At 30.5% G+C, this 24,248-nt stretch overlaps 1 protein-coding gene across 1 annotated transcript in view; it reads right to left on the bottom strand.

The window, feature by feature from the left end:
- Positions 1 to 249: 249 nt before the first annotated feature.
- LOC128989360 (small proline-rich protein 3-like) overlaps positions 250 to 24,248 on the bottom strand; it is a 61,042-nt gene continuing 37,043 nt past the window's right edge. Inside the window, exon 2 of the mRNA XM_054411248.1 lies at positions 250 to 991. Within this exon, the coding sequence (XP_054267223.1) occupies positions 250 to 991 (742 nt within the window). The remainder of the gene's footprint in view (positions 992 to 24,248) is intronic.

The following is a 24,248-nucleotide window of genomic DNA, read 5'->3' as shown; positions in this document are numbered from 1 at the left end:
GACAGATTTTAGATACCAATGACACACCGTGCTTGTAAGTTGATATTTTTTCATGAGATTTATTCAATAGTCTTTGTTTTACAGAGTTATTAGTATATAATCCAAATATTCGTAATGATGAGAGGGTTAGTCCTCCCTATGTGTGGCTAGCCAGGATCATTAATTTAAAAACCGCTGTAAAGCCAAAAGTAAAACTGAGAACTAACTGGTACGATAATCAGTAGATACATTATATTTAATATATAATATTTAATGTATTATATTTAATACATCAGGCATTACCACGTAGTCATTTCCAGGTATTACCACGTACTCATTTCCAGGTATTACCACGTAGTCATTTCCAGGTATTACCAGGTAGTCATTTCCAGGTATTACCACGTAGTCATTTCCAGGTATTACCAGGTAGTCATTTCCAGGTATTACCACGTAGTCATTTCCAGGTATTACCAGGTAGTCATTTCCAGGTATTACCACGTAGTCATTTCCAGGTATTACCAGGTAGTCTTTTCCAGGTATTACCAGGTAGTCATTTCCAGGTATTACCACGTAGTTATTTCCAGGTATTACCAGGTAGTCATTTCCAGGTATTACCACGTAGTCATTTCCAGGTATTACCAGGTAGTCATTTCCAGGAATTACCACGTAGTCATTTCCAGGTATTACCAGGTAGTCATTTCCAGGTATTACCAGGTAGTCATTTCCAGGTATTACCAGGTAGTCATTTCCAGGTATTACCACGTAGTCATTTGCAGGTATTACAAGGTAGTCATTTCCAGGTATTACCATATAGTCATTTCCAGGTATTACCAGGTAGTCATTTCCAGGTATTACCACGTAGTCATTTCCAGGTATTACCACGTAGTCATTTCCAGGTATTACCAGATAGTCATTTCCAGGTATTACCAGGTAGTCATTTCCAGGTATTACCAGATAGTCATTTTCAGGTATTACCAGATAGTCATTTCCAGGTATTACCAGGTAGTAGTTTCTAAATTATTCGGAGGTGTATAAAAAATTACTTATATTACATATACAAAAGGTTAATTCTTGTTTAGCTATGTGCAAAGTATTAGAATAGGCCAATAACTTTAAATTTGCGTGTGAAAAAAATAGTTTCTATTAAATTAAATGTAATGCTAAGCTGAATAAACTTCTATTAAAAAAAATACCAAAAAATATTTTATAATACTGTTCAATACTGTTCGATGAAATGTCAACTATACAAAGTAGATATTTTAAGCCAAGTATGAATGGAGATGAGTGTAGGATGAGTGGCGCGATCTTGTAGTCTTGTTAGTGACTAAGGCCGACATTCCTTAGACACAGCTGGTAATTAATAGCCTATACAGCTAATGGAAACTAAGGGACCTGGGACCTACAGTTAGTGGAATCCGAACCACATTTTTACCTTGGTATATACGAATTGGTCTAATTATCAGGATAGTACTGCGGATAGTCGTAGTACTCACTCGTGTGGACGTTAATCCACACCAGGGAGTATCGCATCCACAGGGCATGCCTGTAAATATCCACAATTCGTTACCTCCTTTTAGCTGGATTACAGGACGACGCTACCCGTCCCAGTCATTATTTTAACAATTGTTGTTATTGTTATATAAATATTTAATACAAAATAAAAATATATATGGAGCCAGTTTATACTGAATAGTGTTTCACAAATACTTGCCCATTGATAATTATCAGTGTATTCGCTCGTGGTAAAGCTACACCAGCACATGTTGGTCAATCTGTTTAGTCCCTTTAACAAACCAGAACGCTCATCACCAGAGAGAGCCAAGTTGTGTAGTTGGATATTATGCCACATCACCGTTGTTACACGTGCAGTGCAGGATGTCAATACAACTCAACTCTTACTCTGACCACTTTGGCTACGTACTACTGTATCAATCTATGTTATCTGGACATTTTACAGCTAAAATTTGTAATATTTCAGCTAATTTTTATTCGATCTTTTAGAGCTTGGTATCGTTTGATAGAGAATTAAAAGTGCTAAAGAAAATTGCTATGGAAATTCTTTCATAAAATAAGCCATTCTTGAGTAATTTAAGTTAGAAAATTTTTTTAAATGGCAACTATTTGGAAATTTTAGGGTGAATCAAGATGGATTTTTTCTAAGATGGGTCTCTCCTACCTTAACATAGGCTACATACCAAATTTCATAAAGATTGGTTGAAAAAAAATCAAAGATAAAAATGTTTATGTAAAAAACACTAAATGAAGTATATCTGGTTAACGAAGTGATTTTGGGAAAAATGTCATTCCTAAATTTTGTCTTTATTTTGACCCAAGTATTCAATACGTAATTTATCTCCCCACCTTTTTTGAACACCCTGTATATAAAACCTTATAATTATTAGCGTAATATATTGATCCATACTATATTAATCCTCAGGAAACCAACCCCGACTGACGGTGGCGCTGAAACAGCATTACCTTAACCTGATGACTGTGACGTGGCGGTATAATGTGCCTGGGTGCAGCAGAAGGTGTATGTGTGTGTGATTGTGATTATATGTGAGGGAATTACATTTTTGTCATGTTATTAGATCTATTTGTTTATTTAAACTTTGTTGTTTTATTTTGTTAATGTTTTATTATTATTATTTGTTTTTAGAGGTTAACTGTAAGTTCGCCTCAATAAAGAGTGATAACGAGTTTATTTAATTTCATCTATATAAAATTATTTTTGCAAAGAGAACCGTGTAATAAATACTATGGTTCATCACTGAATAATAATAAGATGTTACAGTGGAGTAAACACTTTGCATATTCAATGCAAAATATCAAGATCACTCTAGGATTAGCATTGAAAGTTCCCAACAAGTAGGTCAAACTTTTTATTGACACACAGTCCATTTCACTCTTTGAGTTGAAGTCATTCGATTAAAGTTGGCTTATTGTTGGAACACTCTCCTTGTTTAATGATGTATGTATTTTATTTTGTCTTTTTGTGATTATTAGTTAAAAGAACGAAAGATATCATATCTTTGATTGTATTGTTTGTGTTTTAATACATCATAGGCCTATGATGCATAATATTGCTTAACATAAACCAAGCTTTCACGGCTCTTGTCAGCAACTTAATCTTCATTTAAATAAGAAACTGCATTAGCATCAAGATATTTAGATTTTATAAGATTGAAACTGAACTGTTTCAGCAGTTCACAAATGTAAAATTTTCTATTTCGATGTAATGCAGCTTTAGTTTTGGACCCAAATACGATTTGTCACCAAGCTTTTATTTCAATAATCATTTCAACCAACAAAACTTTGAATGTAATAGTATCATGACCACTTCATTATTGGCTCAAGAACTCTGACGTGCACATCACCTTCGTTTGAACTACTTTACAGAATTTTAAGAAGAGTTTTCTAAATCTTTTTGTATTTCTTTTTTATTTTCATTTGTTTTTGTTTTGTAAAATTTTGTTGTTATTCTTTGTTGTAATAAAGTTACTATTTATTACATAGAATGATGCACCTTGCAGAATAGTTTGTATTTTGGTTAGCCTACACTTTCCATAAATTGTCTCTTAACAAAGCGATTAAAAAAAAAAAAATTCTTGATTTTCGCTTTATTTTGACCCAAGTGATCAGTACTTAAATTATATCCCCAAATTGTTAGTACAGCCTGTATATATCTTTTGTTTTTGAACGGAATCTGATAATGCATGGTTTAAAAATTGGGTACAGAAAGTATCCCAGTACATATTACTAGGGTACATAATAATAATGATTCGTTTCATAGCATACCGTACAAATGTTCAGATTACCCTTAACAATTATGTACAATTCATGATTTTTAGCCTATCCTGTAGAGGAATGTTTTACTTATTAAAGCTACATGAAGTTGTAAAGGTAATTTTTCAAACATTAAAATGTAAACATACACACAGCGGTTGCACCCTTTAAAGAATATAAATACTAGCTGGCCCGACAGACGTCGTCCTGTCCTAATGTGGTTTTATGTCAAATGCTCGTTCATTTTCAAGATGAGCTCGTTCGTATGGCTCAATCACGTCCTGGTTGAAGTTCGTTCGCTACGCTCACTCACCTTTAGTTTTGAACTCGTTCGCTACGCTCACTTGCCTTCAGGCTAGCTCGTTCGCTACGCTAACTCGCCTCTAGGTTGAAGTTCGTTCGCTACGCTCACTCACCTTTTGGTTGCAAATTAGCTGTTGTGATGAATTTAAAAGAATAATAATGCTGCACACTCTGTTGGTAAACATATTAACTTTTTTGAACATCACAGAATCAAATTGTTTAGTTGAACCAGCTGTTAAGATTCTTTAATTACATTTAAATATGATACTCATAAGGTTAATATGGGAAACTCCAGAGCCACTGGGGCGGAGCCCTTTTGACGGATCTGCACCAAGCTTCACACAAACCATCCTTGAATAATGCTTAATAATGGCTGAAGTTTCATTAAAATCTGTCGAGTGGTTTCTAATCGTTTAGAATAAATATTGTCCCTTTAAATTCAAGCTTGAGGTTGATGTCTGAAAACAAGAATGCTGTCAGTAGCGTAAGAGCTCCTCAAAGGGGTCCACTATTGAATTTTACAAAAGCTCGTTTCCACTAGAGACTGCGTTATACTTCTGCTGCCAGCTCTTGCCAAGAATCTTAAAGATAGATGAGAATTTATGGACATTTATTTTGGAAGAAATATAACTTTTTTCACAATTCATGTATTGAGGTAAATAAGTGGACAAGAGGACAGACCAGTGAGACGTAATGTCTGTTATATTTCCCCCGGGATTTCAATATTCGTAGACTTGTAGGATTACCGACTAGCAAATCAAGTTTCATTTCTTGTAACAATTCTATTGTTCTTTCTTTTCTTTTTCAGGCAAAATACGTTTCCCCGTGGAACGTGAATGGACTGAAATCTTGAGTTAGAGAAATATATAATAAAAGACATAAAGACTATTAAATAAAAAATTCAAACCATGAAAACATACCAAAGATACTGTTATACAATTTTATTATGTTTAATATAAAATATAGATTTATAGTAACAGAACTGTAAATGAAATATTCACTTTATTGACCAACAGTCATAATTCCACTTGCTAAATTTACTGATTCGTTATTCCCAGGGGGAGTTGGGACATAAACCTTATCCTCACGAAAAAAGCAGCCGTAAACGTGCATGCTGTTTCAATTAAAGAAACAGTGTTTATATAACTCTTGTTTTTTTTATAAACAGTCTATTATGGGATTGGACATTTTTAAAACGGGACAGCTTCTAAAACTAAGATGTTGATAAATATAAAAGATGGTTTTAAACATTTTTTATTTAAATTCCCAATTAGGTTATCTTATGTTAAATAAGTATAAACATATAAACTTTAGCTAAATATAATGTATTACTGTAGGCCTTCATCACGCTGTTCAGTGACACTATTATACAGGGTGTCCCGGAACTCTCTACCAATATTCTAGGGCATTGCTCCTGGGTAAGAAACATACCTAAATATCATATTTAAATTGTCCAGAAGTCCTTAGTTACTCGCACAGCCACCATTTTGTTTTTTTTCAGTTATTATTTTTTTTTTTAAGAATGGTTAAAAATACGAAATGGAAACTTTGCACAAACATTTATGACAACTAGACAAAGCTAAAAAAAATATGACAATTTTTCAAATTCATAAATGGCGGCCGTTAATTTTTTTTTTTTAAATCGACGTTTATTCAAGAAACAATATTTATATACGGCCGCCATTTTGTTTTATGAATTTGAAAAATCGTCATAATATATTTGTAGCTTTGTCAAGTTGTCATAATTGTTTGTGCAAAGTTTCCATTTCGTATGTTTAACCATTCTTTGGAAAAAAATTTATAACTGAAAAAATGATATAATAACTGAAAAAAACTAAATGGTGGCTGTGTGAGTAACTTAGGACTTCCGGACAATTTAAATGTGATATTTAGGTATGCTTCTTACCCAGGAGCAATACCCTAAAATATTTGTAGAGAGTTCCGGGACACCCTGTATAATTTACTAGCAGTTACCCGGCGCGTGTTGATGCGCTTAACAACTATTATTTAATGGTAATTTGTTTTTAATTTGTTAATTTTTTTTCGGTAAGTAAGGCGTACCATCACGTGAGCACGCAACATACAGCTTTCCGTGTGAAAATCATACATTTTCTAAATGTAAACCATTGATAGTTAGGGATTGCCCTTGTGCCTTATAATGTTGGTTGGGAAAGAAACACGCAAAGGAAATTAATCGTAGTCACTTGAATTCAAAGGATGATTCGGATAAAATAATCTGCATTCTTGGGATTAAGACTATTTCTCATTTAAACATACCTCTGATGATTGTTGCATCAAGTTTGGTGTGATTTTTAAAATAGTCAATCTGGTTCTGTTGTACAGCTTTGGTGAATTTAAGTTTCGCATTAGTAATATTGAAGTCCCTTCTTTTAATGGCAGTAATGTGGTGGGTTAATGGTGGGTAAATATGCAGGCATTTGAATACCTGAGATAGCACACACGGTTATTATTAACTTAATTATTTATGTTAGATTATGTGGGTATAGACCAAAAGATACAAATATTAAGGCATAGCCATCGCTTTTATTGTGTATAATATTTTGATAAAGTTTTTTTGTTTACATATTTAATAGTGGAGAATGTAAGCGTTGTTGAGCACACAGGTGTGCTGTGATTGAGGTATAATGTATTGGAAAATATTTTTCTGTGCTGCATTCTATGTAAACAGTTTGGCACTATTTTAAATCCTGACTAATGCTGAATGTTGTGATTATACAAACAAACATACAAAACAGTCAGTTAAAGTAAACATCTGCTTTTCCAAAATTCTGACATTGGACCCTTTAAAACCCTCTGGGGCGGAGCCCTTTTAACTGGTCTGCACCAAACTTCACACAAACCATTCTTGAGCAATGCTCAATAACGCCTGAATGTTTCATTACAATCTGTCGATCGGTTGCGGAGTTCATAGGGTAGATACATAAATACACACATACATACATACTTCTTTTTTATAGATATAGATATTTTACCAAGAAAATGGATTTAAGTATTTACATATATGTAAATAAAGAACTGGGGCTGCATGGATAATCTTTAGTAAAAAAAAAAATTGTTTAACTGGAATCGTGTGTGTAGTGAATACAACAGATTTTAAAATACATAAATAAATACTGTATTTATAATGAATATTCAGCAATTAATAATTGACGTATTAGTTCTTTAACATATCTTTTTTTGCCATTATCGTATATGCCAGTGATGACAAAATAAAAATAAAGGACGAGTTGACTGGCAGACATCAACAATTGATAGGAACTTCATTTGTCTCCATGACAACGGTCAGTTGGAGCCAATCCAATTGAAACGAAGATTATAAATTAATCCATAAAACACAAAATTTATAAGCTCTAGTCCAGCAATAATTATGGACATGATTGACACATGTATACCCATGGTATTGACAATACTTGGACAAACCACCAACCGCAGAACCGACACCACACTTAACCAACACACGTTCACTATCAGTGTGCGCTGCGTTTTCATTTATATCCCTTCAACACACTCAGTGCTGCAAACAAACCAAAAAACCATTAAATATTGTCCTAAACCAGTAGCCTACTGTATTCTGGATAAACGTTTTATTATTACTTACCATAGCAAACCCACTAAAATGTTAAATTGCTTTTTTTATATGTATGAAATATTATTTAGCGTGATATACAATTTAGAATGTTAAATAAGCCAGTTTGTTTAGCTAAAAAAAACATTATTTTTAATTGTTTTCCAATTTGAGACTTAAAACGTAGTTTGGAGTCTTATGGTTTGGTTATATTATTTGTATGTGATGTATTGATGGTGTTTTAGAAGCTATAAACTTAATATACTACTTTAATATACAAAATATCCCTTAGACAATTCAAATATCAATTCATCCTACGCTGTTAAAACAAAGATGTAATGGTGAAATAATTGCCAAAAATCATCATTATTGTATGCCATCGCTACTCCTTTCAAACGTATTTTGTTTGGACGATCTTTTTTCGAGGTTCCTGGAAGGACTTTAAACTTAATAAATAAATAAGTCGAGGTAATGATTTTCAAAATAAAAATAAACAAATTCCACACTAGCATATAATTTATGTAAAGTATTCACAATGTACAATGTTGAGAATTAACTATCAATGGAAATTTCCAATTCAATCTACATTTCATTACGATATGTTTGTATATATGTGTAATTCATAAAAAAACATAACACTGAATTAATGTAAATATAAAAAGAAAGTAAAACGTAATGTGTAGTTTTCGTTTATTGGTTGTTTTGTATTACTTACTTGTATATAATAAATACTAGTGGTTTATGGCTAATAAATCCGTTGTATTCATTTATCAAAACACAAGTTAGCATCTATTTATTAATTATAAAAAATGTAATCAAATTTATAACCGAAACCTACATGGTACCAACAAAAAAGGAGTTTGTATACCTGTATGCATGGACTGCTGATCCCACTAATCCCGATCACAAAGAAAATAATCACTAATTTTCTAAACCTATGAAAATTAGTGATCAATTTAGTTCAGAAATAAGTTTTAAAAATTTTCAAGTCAACCAAATAATTGGGTCTGGAATATAGTATAGGTTTCTCAAAGAAAAACAAAATAAACAAATGTTTAAGACCACTTTGTTAGTGGGACAAGTTACGGTGGGCTTTAGTTTGCCAACTTGCTGACTTTCATTGAAGTTTTTAACCCTTTAAAAAAAGATCTTATTCTCTTTTGTTGAATCATTTTCACAAATTCTTGCTGAAAAAATGTATGGGAAATATAATGACACATAACATTTTATTTAACTTTTATTTTTTATATTTTTTTAATAATTTATAATTTTTATTTATAATTTTAAAAAATATTATAATTTCTTATAATATATATATAATTATAAATTATAAATTATAATTAATTTTTAAAAATTATAATTTTTATTTATAATTTTATTAATCCATACATATAATTTTGTTTAAGAGATACCACCACTATATTAAAATAAATACGTAAATAACCTATAGTCCCTGTTTTTTATATAATGTCATTAAAAAAGTTACATTTAAACAATCTGCGTTCTGGCTCTTTAAAATAGATCCATTTTGGTGTCTGAAACAACCACTGTTTTATTTGACTAAGTTTCTTTGCCCGCACTGTTACTTCAATTGTTATAATTATGCTTTGAAGTCATAGTATGAATAGTTTTGGTTTAGTTTTGTTTTTATGTTGCTTAAATAGTATTGTTTGTTTAGTTGTTGTTTGTCGTAAATAAAAGTGTATTTTCATGGTAAATAAATCTGTGATAATATTTTTTGTGCTAAAAGTTTGAATCTGAGGACACTATAAATACGAATTTCAAAATTTACCAAATACAGCATTTTGAAGCATATAATTACATACCGATCCAAAATTGCATTTAACATCCTTCATAACACACCTCTTTATGAACAAAACAACTAAACAAACAAATTTTGTTTAAGTTAAATAAAAGTAAAAAAATCCTACTTAGACTTTAGACTGATTTCAAAGCCCTAATAATTGTAGTATTAGTACTGCATTTTTAGTTAGGTTGTAAACTAAAACAGTAGTACAAAGTAGCGTTGTTATTTCAGACACAAAAATAAACCTGTTTGAAATTGTCTGATTGCAGCATAATAGCCTTGAAATTTATTGCATTTTATGAATTCTTAACGAAATCAAATGTTTCATTCTGTAAGGCTGTCAAAAAGAATCATATTCTATAGATTAAATACAATGTTTGCTAATTATATGCTTGCATTTTCACATACATATTAATTTTGTGTAAAAATTAAGACACCACAGTTGGTTGGTTTATACAAAAATAGTGCAATTTCTCAAGAATTTTGACTTGAGACTTAATACTTTTGATGCTGACGTGAAGAATGCTTAATATTACAAAGATCAAAAGATAGTAAGAACTACCACTGCCAAATATCACAGCATTTTTCATATGCAGTAAAATTGCCATATAAGATAAAGATAATATCCATAATTGTAAGCATTGTATTAAAAAAAGAAAATGGCATGTACCATTTTATACACATTTCTTTAGATCCTTAGATTACGCTTAATTGGCAATAAATTAATGTAAAATTATTAAGATATTAAGTAATATGGGAACATAGAGCATTGCACTTTACAAGTATACTAACTTGAGCAGGTGTTTTTAATTACACTCAAAGTACATAATTTAATATGTAATAACAGATATTGTATCGTGTTATATTAGTACACATTACGCACAATAAACTAAAAAGTTCTTATCGTTGGATATACAGTAATATAAAACAGGTACTAAATGACACTACAAATTTCGAAATTGTCTATATATTTTCAGGCTGACAGAATAATAGTTTTAACGATAGGTTTAATAAGAATAGTTTTTTCTTTGTGGCGTCTAAAATATCATAATTCAACAATCAATTTCAATTTTTATTAACGTCACATGACAGTCAATAGAGTGGAGAGCTTAGGTTGTTTAGTAAATGTCTAGATTTTAACTTTTTACACGTTTGACAAACACAGTCGTATTTTTTTCAATGTAAAACTATTCGCCCTATTTCTTTATTACTCCCTTCTTAAAAAGTCCAACTTTTACCTCTACAATTAAATTTAAATTACAGTAAAAACTGTATTTGGAGGGGGTGTAATGTATTACAGTAAATCAGAGTGGAAAAATCATACTTAACTAGTTTTTCTGATGTAAACATGATTCCTTATACGAACTTTTGGTTAATAATAGCATAGATAGAGTGCATAATTTGAAGTATTTAGCGTTGAGAAAATTAACGTATGCTCGTACTCGAATGATTATACAGAAATATTATAATAGAATTTAATTTCACAAAAAGTGACTTGCCACAAATCTTAGTACATTATATTTTTTTTTGTGTATTGGCAAAACTCTTGCTGCGAAATTAGCACGGAAAATCTAAAATTTCTCATTTGGATCGGAAGATATATTTTTCATTGCTCAATAAGCCAATGGCTAAAAGAGCTAAAAGAACATAATTTTAAATTAGGAACATTGTATAACCTTTTTATAACCACCATCAAAAAACATGTTATTTTTTTAGAAAGTCAGCAAAAAAGCATTTGCAAAACTTATTTAACTGTATGGGCACGGGTAAACTCGTATTAATATGTGTCATTGACATTACAAACAATAGGGCGTAATTTCAATTAAAGGAATGCGACAATGAACATTTGTAATTAATTAAAATCATTCGTGTACACCGTCATTCATCTAAATCAGTTTGGTAATCGTATAAATTAACTTTTTAATTGTATCATTCAGTTTAATACGATTTATAGTTCCCCAAACACAACTAGATATTATTCTTCCTCCACAGCATACTTTAATAATGGTTAGCCTTTAAGGCATTTTGTCAAATAAAATGCTTTACATAAATAGTATATAGACAAGGTATTTATAAATTCTACGATAACTAGTCTCGTTTGTATTCAAAGTCCCATAACTTACTCCAACTAAAATAATTTTATATTACAATCCAACACGCTGTTGAGTAATTTTTCTTCAAACACAAAACCTGAATTCACATAGGTAAAGTATTGTATAGTAACTAGCATTTGACGATCTATTCAATTTAGTAAAAGCATATTTGTGTTTAAGCTATCAGTGTTTGTTAGATTTTATCCCCGAAGACTTACCCTTTTAGGAACACTAAATTTAATTGCCAATCCACTAAAAATATTTAAAACTATTAGTACATTCTGAAACACGTTTTTATGGTAATGGTAAATACATATATACGTAAAATACTAATTCTAAGTCTAAGGAAATCTTTTCTAGAGAATAAAAGTGAAAGAATAATGTGTTGAAAGCAAACTCATGTTTGAATGGCCTCTGGTTTTTCTCTCCAGAAATGTAAAATAAGTAGGTTTTATAACATTTTGAATTTAAAACTCACCGATTTTGTGCTTAAGTACAGTAAGAGCAGGCACTTTTTGAAATCCAATAAATAAAGCCAATTTGAGATTACACCATAATATTAAAATAAATCATACAAAACCGTTCTAAATATCTTGTTAATAATGTACAACAACGTTATTTAATTTGACATTTACAATTTTTCTTTAAACATATACTTATATGATATTATGGATATTATGGATATTATTATGGATATTATGGGGTTTTAAACGTAATATGTTCTTATTCTGATAGGATTTTTTTTGTCCTTTTTATCTTAAAAATCTCTGTAGACATGTAAAGAATATATTGTAAAATTTTAACAATTATTTGATTTTGAAATTTTTGTTCTACTGCGTGAATATATATGATAACCAATCCTGATTGTATAACGAGCATTATTTGTTATAACATGTTCAGTTGTTATAACTTTTAATGCCCCAAAAGACTGGGAGCCTATCCAGAATAGTCCCACTTAGATTCCTCTCTCCACAGAATACCCGTTCCCATTATTCCGCTGATGGTTTTTTAATGGGTTCCAAGTACCTCTTAAATGTGCTGTAATGCATCACCTTCAGCTAGAAAACCATGTTCATTCGGTATGAAATAGCATTGTTATGCATTCATTGTATTTAAGAGAAATGTTAGTCCCAATAGGAAAATGTGTTGGTTGGTATGTGAAAGATATTTATTCTACAAAATTACGAAAAAAAAATACTTTCCAACTCAACTGAGGCTGTATTTATTTTTAGAGGTAGTTAAGTTTAGAATAATATCAAACAAAGGAGCTTTAATATAGACCTATTAAATTAATGGTTATTTTACTAATATAAGGCCCAACTGCTTTCTCAATCCTATTAACTCTAGAAGGATAGATAATAATTACACATTACAATGTAAAAATACCCCCGTCGCAGCAAACCTGACAACTAAGCGAATTTCCATTTGTCTGAATTGATTTTCAATTAATATATTTAAATAACATTATAGGTCGAGTACCTAGGTTTGCTGCTACAAGGAAACTAATAAAGTGTGTTTTTTAGTAAAATATTAATAGCTTAGTACAAAATAAATAAGTTTGCCAAGTTTGATCAAAATATATCCATAAACAACCAAACTACAACATTTTACAATATTCTCCATAAGAATAACATGGGAATTTTAAATTTAAAATTTTTTAAATTCTCTCCATTACCAATAACCGTACAAAAATACTTTTATATACTAAATTATTTGTTTTTTTAAGCTCTTTAAAAAGGTATAAAGAGAAATTGGGAAACTTTGTGTTTTGAGGGTCAAAAGTGAGAAAACCCAATTTTTAACCCATAAAACTCCCCGTAAAGCCCTGTTCCCATGGTCCGATCATGCTGGTTCACGAACTCATTCAAGTTTATCCCGCTTTACACCTTTAAACCAAATTTCATCAAAATCGGACAAAAATTACTATATAAATCTATATATATATATATATATCTATATATATATATATACATATATAAAAAATTGAACGAATGGTGTTTTTGGCCTCTGGGGACATCAAAATGAAAAAGTAAATCGCTCCCGGGCTTAGGTCTTACCATGCCACCTACGGTAATAGCTACTTCCCTATAGGGAAATTCGCTAAAACTAAAACATATTCCTCGTCGTTTTTCGTTTTATGCCGTTACTTCATCATAAAAAGTCGGATATGATTATTGAAAGACATCCACAGTACCTCATAGTGTATAACAGATAGTATACTGATATACAAGTAAGTCGTATGTAAAAGTAAAAAAAATAAAGTACAAACCGGAAAGAAAGCCAGGTATAATTTAAAAACCACAAGCTACAATACAGCCAAGACGTCTAAACAGCTGAAAACACGAGCAAAATATACTTTATAGTATATATTATTGCAGGGTATTAGGCCCTTCAAGCCACTAGTTTATTATTTATAAACCTAAACACTTATTATGTATTACCATAAAACGTGTTTAGTAAATAAATACTGCAACAAGAGTACAGGAAATCAGGTTATTTCTTGATAGGGATAGGCTATTGGTCCACCAATGTGGAAACCACTTCTTGATTAGCATTAAAGTGTACGGTTCAGTAAAATTGGGGCCATTCGAATATAAAGCTGTTATAGATGTTTAAACAAATGTATTTGTTTTCAATACTATAAAAATACAGATAGACTTTAAATTTGTTTCGGGTTTAGTCGAGGTTGGCAGCTGTTTGGTATATTGACTATGTTCGTAAGATGTATTTTATTTTATCCGAATATATTTGGAGACCAACCTAAAACATCAAGTAGGATAACTTTCTGTGAACTACAAAACTACCATATTATGTTATTGTTAATAAAATAATAAAATGTATACAGGGTTAATAAAAAGTCTCGAGACCCCCTGTCAATTTTTTAACGGGCTATACTAGAAAAACTAAACTCTGCACACCTGTATGGAATGTTACGAACTACTTTTTGGGCATAACCGCCACTTCGTGTACATCCTCAAAATGGGGGATTTTGGTGGAAACTCAAAGATTTTATAAAGGCATAATTTGTGTATACATTTTTCATGGCATAATGTTAGAATTGACCCCTAATTTCCAATATTTGCTAGAAAGAACGAAGATTAAGAGTTAAGACTGAATAGTGGAAGGTCAAATTGACTTAATTTTATTATAAATTTTCAGTCAGCAAAGCTGCGCGCGCACTACGTAGTGCGCGCGTAACTTAAAATGTATACAACAAATATTTTCAAAAATTCTTAATAACTTTTTAACGGATTACGATTTTGAAAAACAGATTGCAGTATCGTATTCAGCCTGAAATTCTAGTTAAAGCGATGAGTCACAACCCCACCTTTACATTTGAAAATACATTTTTTATCCAATATGGCGGATCCCAGATGGTGTCCAAAAATGTATACCCAGTCAATATGAAGTACTTACTATTCTACGATGATATGACGTAGTCCGGAGTTGATATCTTAAGAAATGTAGAAAGAAGTGGGGAGAACTCATTTAACACTCATCCTGTATAATTAAGAATAACTACAAGATGAAGATTCCTAAAACGATAACGAGGATGTTAGCCAAAGTACTTCAACTTTTAGTAGGAAACATGTACTGTACTTAACTTTTTGATCATTGCAGAGGAAAGGCCAAATAAATCTGGTAAGTCAAGGACATTTAATCTATATATATATATATATAAAAGTCAAGTGATTTTAGAAGAATAGCAAATCCAAGAAACCCTTACTATAATTTTCATTGAAAGATTTAATTATTATTTACAGTTACGAGAAACAAAAAAAAAACAACTGAACATCTGGCCTTTTACTCTGCATTTTCTCAGGGAAATATAGTTAACGTTATTGCAACTAACCAAAAGAACACCAATTGAACAAATAAAATTGTGACAGACAGGTTATGCAGGAAGTCCGTAATTAAGGTAATGAGAAAAAAATTTTATCTTTATTAAAAATTACTTAAATTTTTAAACTTACTGCTGGTGACAAGGGTGGTATCATGTACATAATCAATAATGAAGATCAACATGGACAACCTTATGCGGCTATAAGTCAGGAAATGTTTGTAGAAAACACTGAAAACAATATCAGCTTATGAAACATGATAAAATATCTACAGAATATGTTAATTATATCGAACTGTTATATACGAGTACATCGTGAGTATTTCCTTGAGTTACACACTGGTAATCTTTGAGTTGACTCTTTTAAACTCATTGAAAATATGACCGTTATTCGTTTTTAAAAAAAACTTATGTAATACTTTAAGGTTATGTTTTTAGGAAAAAGCATTTAGCTTGGATTAAATATTTAAAAAAATTCAAAATTTAATCCAAGTTATGTAATACTTTGCAATTGCTAGAATTTTAGCAACATGTACAGTATGAACCAATCTCATATAATTTACTGTATTACCTCAGAGCAATAAAACAAAAGATTTTGTTTTATTACTCTGAGGTATTACAAACTAAATATTCGGTGCAAAATTGATCAAAAGTGACTGGTTAAAAGCAGGTCCGTTAAATCTGTAATATTGCATTATGAAGAGGCTGTAAACGATTACTTAGAGAATCACTTAGTCACGAACATTTTATCGCTTTTATAATATTCAAAAGATCTTAATATATAGTGTGCTTAATTCCAATCCAACGTAAGCTGTTTTATCGGGGATATTGTAAAATCAAAGATCAATAATGTATTAATAAATTATAATAGTAAACTCTAAATAATCCCTGTGTTGGGACTGTAATAATATTATACATATACCAACTATTATTTATTTCGCCAAAAGGATAAATTTTACTCTTGAATATTCATTTTTATTTCAGTGTTTGTTGTGCATTTTATCATATTTGACGCCATTATCTTCACTGTAATTTTTGCTTTGGCAAAGAGACGGCTGCGAAAAAGTTTTTATTTGCACGAGATGGGAAATGTGATGAATTCAAACTGTCTCTATTGTCCAAGCACGGAAGACAGCTGTCTCTCAATGTGCCTAAATTAACTTTTAGCTCCACTTCTCAAAGTAATAGTTATTTTTTTAGGGACATTGCAAAATATTTGCTGCTGTATTTATATATAAGTCCAACGATCATTAAATCAAGTTGAAACCATTAAAACACTTACTGGGTTTACAAACAATTGATTTGCATTCTCAAATGTTAATATTGTTAATTTATTTGCAATATTTGATCAATATCATATGTGCTAGTACTCGATGGTATTTATCGTCTACAGATGACTGATCATATACTCTAAGTATTCAATTGATTTGATTTAAAAGACAGTAGGCCAATGCCTATAGTGACATAAGTCTTTTCTGTTTTATCTTGGTTAAAAGTAGGCACAATTAATTTATACTTGGATTATACAGTGTGTGTAAAATTAAGTATTGAAACAAATCTGTATTTTTTAAACCGTACGTTCGTAGAGGTGTATAGTCAATGGTAATATTCTGTTTGTGGCATTGGTTTTTAACAAAGGCTCCGCAATTTGTTACATCAAAATGTGTATAACCCCCGTAACAGTGTAAAGAGTGGGGGTGAGTTATTTATTTTCAAATAAAAACCACTAATGAGTGATCCCTCATTTTGAAGGGTTTGTCGATACATAATCAATGGTGCAAACCTGAAGTCAATATGTCACCCCTAGGCAAAACGAAAAAGGCAGGTATTTAGAATTTTGAATTTGTGAAATGGGTGCTTTTTCACCGAATAAAATTTTGGAATACCTGCCATTTTGGCTAGGGGTGAGCTATCCACATTGGGTTGGCATAATTGTGTTCCTTTAATTTTGACCAACCCTTCGAAATGAGGAGTAATTTAATGGTGGTTGCTATTTGAAAAATATAAGTCACCCACTGATGGTAGTGGGATTGAAAAATATTTTTATGTAAAACATAGCTTATCCTTTGTTAACAATCAATGCCACAAACAGAATATTTCTATCTAATTCGGTTTACAAAATACAGATTTTATTTCAATACTTATTATACACACTTTATAAAATAAATAAGAAATTTAGAGCACCGTACTCTGTCGGGCGCTCAATGTAACTACGTTAATTTCTGAACTTGACTATATTTATACGTATGAATGTGGTTTGTTGAAATTATATTCTGTGTTTTAATTTGCATCGCCATCCTGCACGTGTAACAATAGTGATGAGACTTAATCTCCAACTACTGTACACTGCTTGGCTCTCACTGTTGATGAGGCTTTCTGGTTTTATACAGGGACTAAACAGCTTCAACATGTGCTGGTTTACTACGGGTAAATAAATTGTGAATATACAGACACAGTGCCAAAATGGCTCAGTATTGGTGAAAAATAATACAATATATACCAGCTAGATAATATCATAGATAAAACATACTCCCTTAGTAGATATTCCATCCTTATGGAACAGCTGAAGCCAATTTAATGTTAGTTCTGTCCGGTTTTCTGTAGATGTCGTGTTTTGTTTACAATTTGTTTCTATTATTTTAGGGTTAGTTTCTCAATATTTGTGTCTCACTGTTTGGTCATATAGCTAGTGGACGAGTTATTGCTTATGATTAGATAGTTTTATTTGGTTAAACGAGGTTTTAAATTACTGAAATAACAAGAAACAAATTGTAAACAAAACACGACATCTACAGAAAACCGGACAGAATTAACAATAAAATTGGCTTCAGCTGTTCCATAAGGATAGGAAATCTACTAAGAGATTATGTTTATCTATGATAATATTTAAAGTGCTTGTATTGTATCATTATATAATATACAGGGTGACAATTAAATCTTAGGACGACTTTATAACAAATAAATATCACAAACAAATTTGGAAAACTTTACTGGTAATAGTAACCTATTTTTTTGTGGAGATGGTAATCGGATGTCACCAAAGGGGAAAGGTCCAAAATGAGAAAGTTGAAAATCTTAAACGTAACATAAGTTAATATGCACATCAAATTGAATGTATGGCTAAATTTAAAACAATACCGCAAACCGTGCCTCAAATAGACAATCAAGTAAAAAATTATAGCTGTTAAAGTATATTCTTGTCATTATGAAATTATATTGTTCAAAAAAGGTTTAGGGCTTTGTACTTAATACGACTAATTATTAGTTTTTGTGGAGTGTTCTTCTGTAATATGGCGCATCTTTTGATTGATGTTTATTTAGCTGTAACCGGTATATATTATTTAAATAAAAAAAACTCTACTGTCACAGTTTTATGTAGATAGCTTGGTAATAAATTTGTTAAGGCCGAATTGCCGGAAACACTTTACGTAACGATAGTTATGAACTCAACAACAGCCATTTGTCCTGTTATGTTCTTGGGGCAGGTGCAGGATATTGTGTGAGAACATCAACATAACTGTGCTACTAAATTCGCACATAAGCCTTAGTGTTGTGGCTATATACCTTATCATTATATAAGAATTTTCGTCCAGTGAAATAATACTATTTTATGTTTTAATTTAGGTGTTCACTTAATAGGGCTGCTGATATATTAAATATTTAAGTAAATAAGTACAACTGAGCACCCTGAATATTATATTTTATAAATTTAGTTTGCATCTCCATCCTGCACGTGTAACAATTAAGTGAACACCTAAATTAAAACATAAATGACTAACAACCAAAAAATAGTTCACGAACTGAAATACTTAACCCTCAAAGAAAGAATGATCCAAGAAGATATTAAGTTTAAAACATGCCTAAAGAAGAATATTACACCGAACTACGTCCAAATTCAAATTAAAAATCAATCAAAAGCAGCTTCGAAAACTTTGAATACTGCTAAGAAAATCTGGATCAAAGAAGAAATAAAAAACTTGTATACAAGACTAAATGAAATCCAAAATTCAAAATCAAACGTTGTAAACAAAATACAAACAGAATACCACCCCGAATCATTGGAAGAAATCTATATTTACATTAATAAATGGATAGAACCTAAAATATTAAAGAAAAGATGTATACATAATAAGAAGATTAACCAATTACTATACAAACAAACACCTTTATTACCTAATGAAGAAAACGAAGAATCACATGAATTCTACCCAAGAATCAAAAACCTTACTAACATAACATTTTCAACAGAAGAAACGGAAATCCTAGACAAATCATTGAAGTACAATAACCTTGATTTCAATAACTCAACAATAAAAGAAGACCTTATACAAATTAATGCAAATCTCAAAGACATTGACAAACAAGACCAAGAACCGATAAAATACAACTTTATCCACGAATTGAACAAAAACAACACAAAGGTAAGAAATACTAAATTAATCAATAACACAAACAAAGAAATGAAAATAATTAATTCCATTTGCACAAAATTGAAAGATAACGATTCCTCTCTAGTTAAAGCAGACAAAGGAAATACAACAGTCGTAATAAAAAATTCTGATTATAAAGAAAAGGTACAAACTTTTATTGACAGTAACAATTTTTCCCTACTAACAAAAGATCCGACACAAGAATTCTCAAAAGCTACTAACAAAGTAATATCACAAAGCAAACATCTCTCAAACCAAGAAAAATCTGATTTGAAAATAATAAATCCTAAAGCTCCAATGTTGAAAGGACTCCCTAAAACACACAAAATTGATATACCAATAAGACCTATTGTAAATTTTAGATCAGCACCCACATACAAACTTTGTAGATACTTAAATAATAAAATTAAAAACAGTCTTAATTGGGATACAAACTACAGCATAAAAAACAACATTGAACTTGTTAGCAAAATAAAAAATCAAGAAATACCAACACATTCAAAATTTATATCTTTTGATATCAAGGACATGTATACCAACATTCCCCCAAAAGAAACTTTGAAGATATTATAACATGATTTAGAAAAGAGCAACATCCTTTCTGAACAAGAAATTAAAGAAATCAGAAAACTGACAGAAACATGTCTAAACCAAAATTATTTTACGTTTGATCAAAAATTCTTCCAACAAAGAGAAGGCTTGGCAATGGGGTCCCCTTTATCTGGTTTGATAGCTGATATTTACATACATAAATTGGAAGAAAACAAAATTAACAATGATTTAAATCCATACCACTCAAAAATCAAATATTGGTACAGATATGTGGATGATGTAATTTGCCTTTTTGAAGGAAATGAAGAGAAAAGTAAAGATTTTTTGAAATATTTGAACACATTGTCCAAGAAAATAAAATTTACCCAAGAAATTAACGATAATGAAATAAACTATCTCGACCTAACTATTTCAAAAAACATAAACAAACACGATTTCAAAATTTACAGAAAACCAACTCAATCAGACCTAATGATACCATCAAATTCTAACCATCCTTGGAAATACAAACTATCTGCTCTCAGATCCATGCTAAATCGTCTTTTGAACATTCCAATGACAAAGAAAAATTACGAGATAGAATTAAACAAAATTAAATACTTAGCATCAAGGAATGGATATAAGCAAAACATTATCTACAATATGATTAAAAACATCAAAAGAAAGAAAAATCAAAATCAAGAACACAACAAAGAAAGAAAGAAGAAAGAGAAATTCATTAGTATCCCATTCAAGACAACTCTTAACAGGACTACAAGAAAAACTTTTCAAAATTCTGAATACAAAATTGGCTTTAAAACAAAAAATAATGCTTTTAATATGATAGCAAATAACATTAATACAAATAAAGAACATCAAGACATCTATGACAAATCTGGCATTTACAAAATTGACTGCACTGATTGTGAACACTTCTACATTGGTCAGACAGGACGCTCTTTTAGATCTACTGTAGATTCAAAGAGCACATTCAAGCTCTTAAGAGTAACAACAGAACATCCATGAAATCAAACTTTGCTGAACACCTTTTATCGACCAACCACAATTACACAAATTTAAAAAACAACATGAAAATTCTAAAAGTTTTAAACAAAGGAAATCGAATGGATTCAACTGAAGAATATTTCATATACGAAGAAAATCAAAAAAATCCAAATCATATTTTAAATAGCCAAATTCCTTCAAGAAACCCAATCTTTGACCAAATTTTAAAATTAAATAATCAGTAACAAAAAAGTTTTTCCAAATCCTGTCTAGTTCTATAAACCATCTGTATATATAAATCATATTTATTTACAAACAAACTATATAAACAACGGTTAAGTGTTTAATGTATTTTGAAGTTTGAAAATGGACTTATGTCCGAAACATGTCACTTCTTTTTATAAAATATAATATTCAGGGTGCTCAGTTGTACTTATTTACTTAAATATTTAATACTATTTTAATACAATGTTGATGCTGATTTGCTGTAAGGTGGTTTGGTTTCATTGTTGTAAAGATACAACAACAATGGTTTTAGTCTGTATTTGTAAAGCAGTCGTTTGAAATGCAATACTTTTATATCTTTAAAGGGTTACGGAATTAATTACAGATTACCAGACTAAAATTTTGTTCAAAAGTTTTTTTAGATGGGTACAGTAAATCACAAAGTTTTAGTTTTGGTAATTGTATTTATTTTGAAAAAAATCGGGAATCATATATGTTACCATTTATTTATGCAATAATTTGCTATTTATTTAACAACTTTTCAAACATACAGTTATAATTAAACGAAAGGTTCTTAAGGTATTCATTGTTCTGTTACAAATAAATAGGTATTTTTATTTTTTTATCCATATATAAATCTCAAAGTAGATATAAACTTTTGAGAAAACTACAAGTCACATCTCCATAAGCCACATACTTAAAATGCTCGTTGTGACGAGAAACCCTGCGCAAAATTATCCATTATTACATAAATTGCCCTTTAAGGTTGTAATTCCTATCCAAAAAGATTTTCCGAATGCCTAATGCTACAAAAATACCTCAGCTGTACTTATTTGTATGTTATTCTTTCAATTTATTACCTTATTAAAATCAGATGTGATTATTTGTTTGCATTACTGTATTATGTTTTGTTTATTTCAGCCTAACTTAAACGTATAAATAGTTGTATTAATGATTATAAAGGCAAACGGAGTGAAGCCCGTGGGTAACACAGCTAGTGTGTGTAAAACTAAATAAAAGGAGCTGTATAAAAGAACGCGAGATGTCGTGAAACAACCAGGTCTTGCAGGACAGTAAAAGTTGTTGCTTTGGGGGGTCTATTGCTGTATATTCCAGGAAATTTGGTCGGTTACGTTGTATTCTGAGCAGGAAAATATACGCTATCGAAAGAGGATGTTTATTACACAACGTGCTTTCTTATTCATATTTATTTTACGCCGCACTACATTATTTTGACGAACTTCCCACGCAAGGATTTAGTCCAGAAAACAGCTATTTGCCACCAGCTTATTTAAATGGGGTTTCATTGCGTACTGTTCTGCAATGAGTTTTACCGGACACCAATCAGCTGATTATACTGTATTTGCGTAGCAATGAGTGGTTATAAACAAAAACATAACCTCTCTTAGAGGTTATGACTAGTGATTTTTAGTCCTTTAGTTGGTGGAAATATATAAGGATTTGTACAAATGTAGTAGTATGGCGTAAACTATCGTACGTAACTCGTCCAAAACGTGTACCAGACTCGTATTGTAATCTCGTACTCGACTTCGTCTCACACGGGAACGACTACACTCATCCGGTAAACACCTATTTTCAGGACTAGTAACGTAATATACTATTACATAAAAGTTGAAATCACTACTTACAACAACAATCACTTCAACAATTACGCAACAACAGCAATTATCAACAATTGCGTTTTTCAAAATTGTAATTTTATTCCGAGCTACAGAATGTAACAACTTTTTGGTTGACTTTTAAAAATTTGTTACGTTTTACGTTTACTCGAATGGTTTATAAAATATAGAAACTGGAACAATAAAAATAATACAATACGATGCAATAAGTCATAGTGATTAAAGATTAATGATAAATGTATAGCGACGATAGCATTGTATTGTTACCTTTAGAAATCATCACACTGTGATCTTTTGTTCGAGGAATCCATTGTTAACAGAGGAAACTCAGTAATTTTATATAATGTATTATATTAAGAAAAATGCTCATGGTTCATTGGTTGTGCTGTGAAGTAGATTGGCATCTAGGTTTAGAATAGTTTATAGGTTAGTGGAATAAAATTAAGTTTTTCATGTATTTTTCCACATCAATATCAAAAAAATATATACGGAATTTATATAATTTACTAATATTTACATAATAGTTATGTATATGTAAGATGGAACATTTTGCAGGAAAGAAAAAAGTAATGAGTGATCAAATATCATAATTAATAATTATTTTACTTTACTTTTACTTTTACCTTACAACACTTTTTTGTAGTGGTAAACCAATTTAGACAGGTTTTGAATTTAAAAGTTATCTATGACTGAACACAAATATTTAAGACCGCTTTGTTTGCAGGAAATGTTACGGTTGGTTTCGGTTTGCAGCTCCTGGACTTTCATAAAATGTTCACTTTATTCTTAAACCCAATTTTTATTTTGTCAGTTGTTACATTTTGTAAACTCCTTATTTAGATTTTTTCAGTTTTTTGAAATTATGTATGAGTATAAAAGTTAATGGAAAACAAAAAAAGCTTTACAAATGCATCAAATGAACCATGAGTTTTAAGAAATTAAACTTCCTGCAAAGTTACCAACTTTGTCTCTTTTTACAAAGCACAGTTTTCATTTCATTATATGTTTTTTAATTCATTTAA

This window comes from Macrosteles quadrilineatus, unplaced genomic scaffold (genome assembly GCF_028750875.1).
Source record: "Macrosteles quadrilineatus isolate MER2022 unplaced genomic scaffold, UCM_ALF_1.0 Scaffold_3__2_contigs__length_128488019, whole genome shotgun sequence".
NCBI lineage: Eukaryota > Metazoa > Arthropoda > Insecta > Hemiptera > Cicadellidae > Macrosteles > Macrosteles quadrilineatus.
Note: the sequence above shows the minus strand (reverse complement) of the source record. Positions and strands in the feature narration are given on the sequence as shown.